Consider the following 11,859-nt stretch of genomic DNA (forward strand, 5'->3'; position numbering starts at 1 on the left):
AAATGCTGGTATCGTCACATTTTCAAAATTTCAGTACCGACTTGGTACCGAAGTACCGGTACTTTTGACAACACTAGATCAGATTAGTATGATACTGATTTGATTTATTGCCATGTTTCCATAAATAAAAAGCTACTCATCTTATCTTTGCACAGTTTTATATAATGCCTGATTTCGCTTAAAATGCATAAAAATCAAGATTGGAGCTTAAGCGTTGAAGTTATACAAGTATATAGCAGTATAGATTGATAATATTGGCCATGATTTCAGTTATTGGCCACAATAAAAACACATTAATGTGCATTTATTAGCAGAATTTATATCTGTGCCTCCCTAAGATAACAGTTTTAAATTTTATAATTTTATTTCTTTTTTTTTTTTTTCTTTTTTTTTAAATATAAATTGCAAATTGTTTCAGTGTCAAGTAAATGAGTACAACAAATTCTCTTTATATGATACGTCTCCTCCCTTTCATTGACTTTGTGTTATGTGAGTGTTGGCATAATGGAGTCTCGGAGGATTTAATGAGGAAAGTGAGGCTTATTTGATTATTTTATTCCTAGATGGGCATTTAGTCCTTCAGGCTATTTAAGAATACCATCACTGCAGACTTAAACAGAAGCTATACATAATCTCGCAGAAAAAGTTTCAAGGACAAAAAACCTAAATGTAAATGGAGGGGGGGAAATATGGCATGCATTTTCTCAAAATGACACGTGCAAGCAAACTGGTGTGATGTTGAAGTTCAGTGTGTAACTTAATCTGACTGCAGAATTTGAATATGCTTTCACATCATAAATATTCTATGTGAAAAATACCTAGACACTGTTGACAATGTTTCCAAGTGTAGTTGATGAAAATCACATGGTTTATGATTTTTGACATTGTAGTATAGCAAATTAGTTTTTCAGAAGTGTAGCTTGACTAGTTTAACCAGTTGAAGCTCCTTGTTACCTGGCTTGTAACCAAGATTTGTACAAAAATGGGAAAGTCAATTTTGTCTCAAAGTGCTGCTGCTTTTACTAAAAATGTTGTCACAATTGGCCTAACATTCCCATTCCCATAATTTTATGGTCTTTTTCATAGTAACCACACTTGTATACTTCAAATATACTTGATTAATGGTAACAGAAATAACTGTCCTGCACTGTTTTATCAAGTTAGCATCGTTTGTGTTATGAACGACAAAGTGACTGAGAGCCTGCGCACCAGTTTAGTTCCTTTGCATAAACTTTTAACACAACTAAAGCCTCGCATTCCTACACCCGATCCAAAGTATTACTGTCAGACAAAATAAACTGTTTTGAAAAATTGATGGTCTTTAGTTTCCTATATATATATATATTTTTGTCTGCAGGACTCCGGAACAGTGTCCCAGTGTGGTTTCCCTGCTGTCCGAGAGCTACAATCCCCACGTCCGCTGCGGCGCTGCAATGGCTCTGGGCATTTGTTGTGCTGGCACTGGTAACAAGGTACTCTATCAGTACTCTTACAGTCTGTTTCATTGAATTAGTTTGTTAATGAAGCTGTGTATTATGTAATATGAATAATGTAATTTAAGGGTTAGTTCACCCAAAAATTTTATTTCTGCCATTAAGTACTCACCCTCATGTCGTCCCAAACCTGTAAGACCTTCGTTCATCTTCGGAACACAAATTTAGATATTTTTGATGAAATCCAAGGGTTTCTGAACCACACATAGGCAGCAACATCATCGCAACTTTTAAGGTCCAGAAAGGACATCGTTAAAATACCGAGGACGTAAACACTGAAGCCTGCACTGCGTTCACTACGTCAACTGTGTGACAACAGTTCAAATTGTTAAATAAAGCCGTTATTTTTGTTTTGTTTTTTGCACACAAAAAGTATTCTAGTCACTTCATAACATTATGTTGAAGGACTAGTCACGGTGAATATTTTGACAATGTCTTTACTACCTTTCTGGACCTTAAAAGGTGAGTGACGAGGGTGAGTAATTAATGACAGAAATTTTTTGGGTGAACTAACCCTTTAACACAACCTCACAAGATAATATCTGATGAATAGTCCAATAGGTGCATACAAACCTTTCAGAAATTTAAGTCATCACAATCTTTGTTGTTGTTGCATTTGTGACCATTTTATTCACAGTCTGGAGCTCTGATTTGACTGTTAAAGGTTAGATGGCTAAAAAAAAGTTCTTAAGCTGAGCAGCTGAGCAAGTTCTGCTGTGACCCAAAAGAGATGTTTGAACTCTCTTACAACAATCCTGAGTGACGTTATTGGCTCTTTTACACGCTCAGGTTGGTTCTGCGACTAATTGCATTACCAGTGGAAGAGTCACAGATGGCACATTTACCACTTGAGTGGAGATAAGATTCAAAAGGATATCTTGGACAATGTTCTTGCCATTTACCATTCAACTCCCTCGTTGGGTGAGCTGGAAAATGGAATATGAAGATTGGTCTTGACCATTTTACTTATAATAACTCTAATCCAAATCCCTCTCAGGTGCCCAAATACAGTCATGGGCGATTTTGTGTCGATGCTGGGAAATCGGACTGGCCTAGCAGCCAAGATCTTCCACACTTTCAAACCTGTCAGGCCTTTAAAATGGGTCACAAATTCTACTTTGGGTCTGTAATTTATACACCTGGATATTTTTACTGCAATATAATTTCTGCCGACACAAAATGCCTAGTCAAGTTGTTTCAATCCTTTTTCGGCTTCATCTGTCTTGGGCTACAGGTAATGACTGCTTTGTTTTGGATGAATCGTTCCAAACAACCTCTGACACAATTGCACAAATATGTATAACGATGGTATACTGTATATTGTGTAATGTTACTTTAGCTGTTAGTTATCTGTAAGCCAAATTTGCTATTTTGGACTGTCTTCAGTGCAGTCGTAATTCAAAAAGTGCTTGCTGTAACATGGTTTGGCTTTTGGCCTGAAGATCAAATGTGACATTAAATACCCCTCTTAAACAAACCCAACTTAATCATTCTAAGAGAAAGGGATGGAAAGTTCATGCGGGGCTTTTCTTTCTCTGTGGTTTATGTATCATTAGGTAAATTAAGATCTGAATATGCTTACTTGACTCCTGTATTTCCAGGTTACCATATTATGATACCACAAATTCTCAAAGATGATTAGGTACTTGGGAGTCTGATGAATTTGTGGTTTAGGTTTAACCATTCAGCATGCTTTGTCAGGATATGCTGCTGCTTTTCCATAATCATTTTTAATATGCTTCCATTGATGATTTCCTTCAACAGGAAGCAATCAATCTCCTGGAGCCCATGACTAATGACCCGGTGAATTACGTCAGACAGGGTGCTCTGATCGCCTCTGCTCTGATCATGATCCAACAGTCGGAGGTCACCTGTCCAAAGGTAAGGGGAGTGTGTGACTAGGTTGTTGGGGTTAATTATTTGGCTCATGGGATTAGTATATTAGTGATAATTCAAGTTACACCTCAGTCCTTGCCTGAGAGCGAAATGTGACACAAAGCTACAAAATCACAGCTAATGCTAATATACAAATATGTAGCATGTTCGACCTAAAAGGTTCCAATAAATAAATGGATGTACATTATCTAGAGGTAGTTGGTGGAATTATGTGGGCTTCAGAGACTACACAGAATGAAAATGAACTATAGTCTCTCATTTTTACAGTTTATTATAGATTCTAGTAAGCACCTAAAGTCATAAATATTTGCCTCTTATAATATCAGACTTTGTCCAGTCATTTCTACAGTGTGGTTGTGTAGTCACGGTACATTTGCTTGTTTCTTGGGGTGATTTTCCTTCAATTTTACCACATGATTATTAATGGGCTGCAAATTTTACGGCCACATGAAAGTAAAGTTGATTTGAAATCCCTGTTTTATGGTGTAATAAAGAACTGGAGTTGTAATGGCAGTCATTTGTTAAATACCCCTTAAGGGCACACTTTGATTCACGCTAACCATGTTGTATGTGCCTGGCCTTAAAATTTGTGGAAAGAAAGCAGATTATGAATGTCATAAATGCCTTACAACAGACTTCAGTTAACTGAGTGTATGCCTCTGAATTCAGATGTCTTTAGTATTTTGCAAAGCGAATGAAGTAATTTTGCACTTGAATCCATGTTAATGTTGAGCCGCGTTACCATAGAAGCTAATCATATCTGAGTCAAATCCCTGAGATACCATCTTTTAAATTACAGTAAGTCACGAAAGCATCATAAGACCAGAGCCGTTTATTAAGAAAGTAAATATTGTTCCTGTTTTTGACAACTATTGAATTTAAACCCGCCTATGTAAATCTACAGAAGTCGTATATATCAGATGTACATCGCCTCTTTCTTTCCATAGGTGAACCAGTTTCGGCAGCTCTACTCAAAGGTGATCAATGACAAGCATGATGACGTGATGGCCAAATTTGGGGCCATTCTGGCTCAGGGCATCCTGGATGCAGGTATCAAGAATATGTACAGATTTGTCAATTTTTCATTTCTTCTAGGTTAATGTGCTTTAAGTCTTATCTTAAATAACTCAATGTTTAGGTATTCAGTGCAAAATGTAAGGGTGGAAACAAACATTTGCAGGCATGTCTAGGCAGGTAAGTCTGTTAAAGGCTGTGTGATAAAATACTGATAGGATCGTGACAAGAATGTGGCATTAGAAATCAGATAGCACCACGTCTTCATGCCACTACAAGCAAATGTAATTCACTTAAACCCAAGGGTGCTTGCCTATTAATATTGCAAGAATGCATTGACCTTCAAGATGCTCTTGCCCCCAGCTTCTCAAACATCAGCTTGTATACCAACCCAATACGTGTTAGAATTACACTGGAAAGATGTTGCATCCTAATCTATTACAGTTGGGGCTGCAGCTAGTAAATTGGGGATTTCAAGGTTTTAGTCAGGGGTCCATGCCCCAAACACTTAATTTAAATACATGAGCCATACCACCACATGCAGACTGAACTTTCCTACAACTTATTAAATAGCTGCTTTACAAAAACACCGTGGCTACAAAACCTAAATCTAGTGAGCTGCCATTCTGTCTACAGCTTACATTTGGCAGCTGCATCATCCTGACTTAAATAGAACCTCAGAAGTGACTGATTTAGAACATTATACATGGGCTGCAACTCCATGTGTTACGTAAATAGTGCTCATCATGGAAGGCACCCAGGAGAATCAACTCATTTGATTTGACATTAGCATGTTGATAAGCTAATGCCACAATATTTCAGTAAGCATAAAAATGCACAACATGCACAAATATTGAAGTTTGACATTGGCATGTTGCTAAGCTTACGTCACAGTAATTTAAAGGATTAGTTCACTTTGAAATGAAAATTAGCCCAAGCTTTACTCACCCTCAAGCCATCCTAGGTGTATATGACTTTCTTATTTCTGATGAACACAATCGGAGAAATATTAATAAATATCCTGACGCATCTGAGCTTTATAATGGCAGTGAGCGAGGATCAACAAGTATGAGCTGAAGAAAGTGCCTTCATCCACATCCATCCTTCATAAACATACTCCACACGGCTTCGGGGGTTTAATAAAGGCCTTCTAAAGCGAAGCGATGCGTTTAGGAATGCACCGATATGAAAAGTTTGGCCAATATCGATAATTCTTTACATTTTAAAGCCGATAACCGATATATTGGCCGACATATAAATCATACATATACAATACAGTAGCCTAGTTTGAACCAGTGTAAGATTTCTTAACTCTTTAAAATTAATTTTACACTCCTATGGCTAAGTTTCTTTATAAAAAATGCTGACACTTTGCAAAAAGGTTTCATTTCGTTAGCATTAATTAACATGAACAATGAATGAACATTATCAAGTTCTACAGGATTTATTAGACTTAATGTTAATCTCAACATTTTCTAATACATTTTTAAGATCCAGAGTTGTATCTGTTAACATTAGTTAATGCACTGAACTAACATGAACACAAATATTTTATTAACTAACATTAACAAATGTTATTGCTCTCTGCATTAACAAATGAGACCTTGTTGTAAAGTGATACCAAAAAAATGTATTGCCTAATAAAAAAAAAAAAGAAAAGAAAAGAAAATACCTAAATAATGCAAACAGATCATTGGATGACATTACTTATAAAGAAACAAAACACATATAAAGAAACAAAATACATGTGCCATGGATAACTAAAATGAAATAGCCACCGCACGGACAATAAGGAAATTATTTTAATCAAAACATGTTGATGAAAATAATATGAGAACATTAAATGTGTTAGTTATTAAAATTAATTACTATTATTATTATTATTATTATATAATTGTAATTATAATAATTACAATTATTACTGTATTTTTTTTTTTTTTTTTTTAACATTGATGCATCTTTAATATTTTCAAATAACATCATCGGTGTTTGAGTTGCGCGCGCTGAAGAGAATAAAGACCCGTATACTGAAGCGCTTTGCTATAAGGTTATTAACTCAACGGTCACTGAAGCATGGCAGCTTAAGCCAAAGAATTTACAACTTTTTATTTCAATAGTGTATACAATTATAATGTTATGTATACGACAGTCCCAATTATAATGTTTTCCATTGCTGTTTGAGCGCGGCAGCGCGCTGAAGCTGAAGAGTTGAATGAGCACCGGGAACCTGAAGAGCTTTTCTAGCGGGTTATTTAACTCAATGAAACGCATCCTATATGAGATTCAGATATTTATATTACATAAACTTAATATTATGACTTATATCTGCACAAAATGACGCGAATGCACAAGCAAACTTGACTGTGCTGGTCAGAATGTGCTCATGTTCTGGATGCGCTCCCCACCACAACATATTAAAACACGATGGCAAAAAACCCCAGAGAATTCACAAAGTTTTATTACAATAGTGTTCTCATTATAATGTTGTGTATATGACAGTCCAAATCATAGTTATTAATGTGTATTGCTGTTTAAGCTGTGCACGCTAAAGCTAAAGATAATCACTGGTACAATGAAGTGTTTACTGCATCGTTAATTAACTCAACCAAACGTATCCCATATGAGATTAATCAGATATATACACAAAATAAACAATATTATAACTTACAATGGCACAAAAGGCTGCGAATGCACACGCGAACTTGATTGTGCTTGTCATAAAGGTGTAACTCTGTGGACGTGCTCTTTCCGCAAACAACACGCTGAAACACGGGCGCACAAAGAATTCACAACATTCTTTTACAGTTGTGCTCTCATTATAATTTTATGTAGCCTCTATGACAGATTTGTTCTGCATGTGTTGCACTTAACTGCATCAAGCAATTCAAAACACATCTGAAGTGTCTCAGCTGAAGTAAATACGTTATCTATCGGCTTTAATATATCGAATCGATAACCATAACATTAAAAATGACCATTTATCGGCCGATATCGATATGTGTCCGATATATCGTGCATCCCTAGATGCGTTTGTGTAAAAAAAAAAAAAAAAAAATCCATATTTAACAAGTTAAAAGTAAAATATCTAGCTTCCATATTCTGCCTTCCATATTCAGCTTACGAAGAAAACGGAACTGGCATCGTGTCAGTTAAGCTTTTTCCGTAAGTTAAATATGGAAGGCATAGGACGTACCGTAAGCGTTTTGAACTGCGAGAATTTTACACTTTCTTCATAAGTTGAATACAGAACGCGGTCTGGCAGAAGCTAGATATTTTACATCATTGTTAAATATGGATATTTTTTTTTTTTACACAAAAGCATCGCTTCGCTTCAGAAGGCCTTTATCAGCCCCCCGGAGCCGTGTGGAATATGTTTATGATGGATGGTGTGGATGGAGGCACTTTCTTCAGCTTCATACTCGTGAACCCAGTTCACTGCCATTATAAAGCTTGAATGCGTCAGTATATTTATTATTGTATCTCCAATTGTTCATCAGAAAGAAGAAAATCATATAAGGGTGCCTAAAGCTTGGGGTAATTTTCATTTGAAAGTGAACTAATCCTTTAAGTTTGACGTTAGTATGTTGCTAAGCATTTTGGAACAGTTTTTGTGCAGAGGACAAGCCTGTGACGCCTTAAAATGCTGACTTTGTAGGCAGCTCACTAGGTTTTAGAACGAAATGCGTTAGTAACAGCTGTGGACCATGGAGAGCTCTTAAAGCTAATTGAAAATTGCAGTGTCTGTTGAAATTATGACCCCCGATGACATTTTGAAGTCTTAGTCTGGCTTGATTCGTGGCCTGGTTTGGCAGAGAGTTTGAACACTTCAATTTTTGGTTGTCACAAATGTTGTAAGTCACTGCAGTCAAAATAAACAATACAGGCTATAATTTCTCTTCACAATTACAGTAGATGCCAACAGGAAACTTTCAGTATCATAATTTAACAGGCTGTGACAAAAGTATGCTATTGTCTGTGATTCCTTTCATTCTGAGCCAAATCGATCCTTTAAACTCATGATACCATTTCCTCTCCCCATTTATCTTCTTTATAAATGCATTGTTGTGGACATGTCCATACCTCTTTCTGTCCTGGCACTCGTCCCTCACTCCTGTTATTGTCTGCTCATCAGGCAGTTTGAGGGTGGTGTTGTCTTTGGCCTTGACCTTTGTCATCTCATATTAACAGCCCAATTCTGTATCAGCTCCATGCACTGTACACCTCGACAGGAAAGGACATTTGAAACACCAGTTGTTAATCAAGATATCACCAGTGCACGCCTGTGCCCTTCTCCTTTCAGCCTCAGTTGTGTGGCCTTTGCAACGTTTAAATGTACAGTGTAATAATACAAATCCAGAATCCAAGAGTAAAGTCCTGTGTAGCTAGACCTTAACATTGCTTGAGAAAATTTCATGGCCAAAATCCAGTCATTGCAATAGGTATCCACGCGATCAAGAGTTTCATGTGAGGGCAAAAAATTTTCCCACTTTCACTCGTGTTCAGGTTGGTCTGGCAAATTTACCAAATTGACCAACAGAAAGCTGCTTGGTTTAAAAGCGAGTTGTGAGGAACAGCGAGGAGTTCCTGAGGAACATAATGACACTTCATCTTTCTGATTCTTCTCAGGTGGTCGTAACGTGACGATCTCTCTGCAGTCTCGCACAGGCCACACCCACATGCCATCTGTGGTGGGTCTGCTGGTCTTCACTCAGTTCTGGTTCTGGTTCCCGCTCTCTCACTTCCTGTCGCTGGCCTTCACACCCACAGCCATCATCGGCCTCAACAAGGACCTGAAGGTAAGCAGAAATGTCTTCTAACCTAAACTGTACTACCTATAAACACTTGTAGTATATTTTTATCCCTTTACAATAGTGTGACAAAAGTTCAAATCACTATCTGTCCAGTGAGGAGCCAGGTTTGGACATCCCTGGGTTAGCACTTTGTCAAAAGTAGGGAAAGCTGGTGCCGTCAACTCTCAAATAAAGCTTTGTTCAAACCCTAGTGAACTTTCTTGCTTTTGCCTACATAGAGTCCTAACTGTCATTGATCCTCACATATGACCCTTTTGGAAGGCTGTACAGGGGCAGCAACTTCTGGTGTCATACAAAAGCATTTAGGAGTCATGAATCGCAGTGTATTTTAGTAGAGTTTGACGTAAGCGTGTTGCTATGCCAACAGCATAATACTATTCAGTAGTAAAATAAGTAAAACCTTTTTAATCAATACTTTTCAGTTTCTAATGAATAAGTTCTGTCCCATTAACAGATGCCGAAGGTGCAGTATCGATCCAACTGCAAACCCTCCACCTTTGCTTATCCTCCACCCTTGGAAGTGCCAAAGGAGAAAGAAAAAGAGAAGGTCTGTTTTACCCATGTACCGTGAACACACACAGACTTGACAAATCTCAACCTGATACTAAAAACAAATCGTTCTGGATTTAATGCCTTATTTTGTCCCACTTTTCTTCTGTCAGGTTTCCACTGCCGTTCTGTCCATCACGGCTAAAGCCAAGAAGAAGGAGAAGGAAAAGGAGAAGAAAGAGAAGGAGGAGGAAAAGATGGAAGTGGTATGCATGTCCAACAGCAGATCCATACCTTTGCAAAGCACTTCCCGAAACCTTTAGTATGACATATACCCTCAAACACTTTATCTGATGCAGGAAACGCAGGCAGAGGCCGAAAAGGAGAAGAAAGATGAGGAGAAGGAGAAGGAGAAGGAGAAAGAGAAAGAAAAAGAAAAAGAAAAAGAAAAGAAAAAAGAGCCAGAACCAAACTTCCAGATGTTGGAGAACCCAGCCCGTGCCATGCCCGCTCAGCTCAAGGTCCTCACCATGCCTGACACCTGCAGATACCAGCCCTTCAAACCTGTGAGTCTAACTCTTAATTTGGGCCTGTTGTGGATGTTTGAAAATTTTCGTCTGTAAAACCACTTGTACTGCTAAATGAGAGAAACTCTTTAGAAGGGAACACAATCGCTTGACGGCTCCAAATAAGCATTAAGAGCTGCTGATTCTTTCCTTTTCTTTATGCATTTTAGAAGACTTTGTACCTTTGCAGGAAGTTATTCTGTATTTTCCAATAAATAAGACTTCTGGACAACTAATTTTGCCTTCAAGTATTTAGTTGGGCTGTCACACAATTTAGTAATCACCTTTGTCCATATTGTTGCCCCTCAGTTACACACAGGTGGCATCATCATCTTGAAAGACACCAGTGAGGAAGAGGAGGAGCTTGTGGAGCCCGTGTCTGCACACGGCCCCAAGATTGAGGAAGAAGAACAGGAGCCTGAGGCCCCAGAACCCTTTGAGTACATAGATGAGTGAGAAACATCACCCTACAGGTACTTTCCTCTACATGAACCCGACACTGACGTCATGTTTAACACATTTAGGACAGTTTTACCCACATACTTGCATACTACTATCCCTCATGTTCTATGGCCATTATTCCCAGATGTTTTTGGCCTTAGATGGAATGCCATTTGTAAATTTAGAGGCTTTTATTCTCTACATGGGGTTCAAAGCCTTCACTTCCTGTGGAATGTAAGCAATGAGAGAAGCTTTTCTGCGTCACACAGATCTTCAAAAACACTTACTTGACATTTTCCAAAAGGCTTTTTTTTTCTTTTTTTGCAATGTTTCATATATTTAATTTTAGTTTAGAATCTTTATTGTCTGTGTGAAGATTCTAAACTACTAATTTAAATTCTAATAGAGAAAATAAAATTCTAATTTTTAGAAATTATAATAGAGATCCTATTTTGACACATTTCTATCTTTAATTGCTCTAAGAATTGGTTATAACTCAGTGCTGCTTATGTACTGATCTCCACTCTTTCTTGCAGGTGGTGTTAAGAATTCAGCGTGTTCGCAGCATGCACTGCTCCATGTCCAGTCCCCCACTCTAAATGCCCACTTCTTTTCCTTTTTTTATGTTGTTTCCTCCACTTGGCCAATCATGGCCACTTGAGGGATGTTTTACATGACAGAATTCAGTCATTACAATAAAATATATATGTTGAACATGAGATTCAGTTCTTTTATTACTGCGAGTTTGCAATATGCTATGCTGTTTTGATTAAACAGTTGTATTATTGCATGCTTTTCAGCTGATGTAATTGTGCATATGTGTGTAGTTAAGCGGGTAGTTGAAAAACTTTTGGGAATACATGCTGTTCTATTTCAAAAAGCATAACTTAAATTCATGCATGCAAATTGCAGGATCTAAAATGAAATGAAGACAAAAAGGTGGTTAAAATGGTAAAAAGCATATACGATAGTTGACCATTTATTGAGATTTTAGATTAAAATGTACATAAATTTATGTTTAAAACAGCTCGTGAACATGGATAAATGGATAAGCTTTAATGCACTTTATAACATAAATCGAGTTTTACACATTGAATATATACACCTGAGGACTTAATCAGTGGTCTATAATAAGCAGCTTTAATGTAC

At 37.3% G+C, this 11,859-nt stretch overlaps 1 protein-coding gene across 1 annotated transcript in view; it reads left to right on the top strand.

Moving 5' to 3' along the window:
* psmd1 (proteasome 26S subunit, non-ATPase 1) overlaps positions 1-11,424 on the top strand; it is a 40,333-nt gene extending 28,909 nt beyond the window's left edge. The window contains exons 17-25 of the mRNA XM_051911501.1: positions 1,358-1,472; positions 3,258-3,374; positions 4,337-4,439; positions 9,030-9,199; positions 9,669-9,761; positions 9,877-9,969; positions 10,063-10,269; positions 10,579-10,742; positions 11,247-11,424. Of these exons, the coding sequence (XP_051767461.1) occupies positions 1,358-1,472; positions 3,258-3,374; positions 4,337-4,439; positions 9,030-9,199; positions 9,669-9,761; positions 9,877-9,969; positions 10,063-10,269; positions 10,579-10,725 (1,045 nt within the window). The 3' untranslated portion in view covers positions 10,726-10,742; positions 11,247-11,424. The remainder of the gene's footprint in view (positions 1-1,357; positions 1,473-3,257; positions 3,375-4,336; positions 4,440-9,029; positions 9,200-9,668; positions 9,762-9,876; positions 9,970-10,062; positions 10,270-10,578; positions 10,743-11,246) is intronic.
* The last annotated feature ends 435 nt before the right edge of the window (positions 11,425-11,859 follow it).

The sequence above is a fragment of the Ctenopharyngodon idella genome, chromosome 10, assembly GCF_019924925.1.
Source record: "Ctenopharyngodon idella isolate HZGC_01 chromosome 10, HZGC01, whole genome shotgun sequence".
Classification (NCBI taxonomy): Eukaryota; Metazoa; Chordata; class Actinopteri; order Cypriniformes; family Xenocyprididae; genus Ctenopharyngodon; species Ctenopharyngodon idella.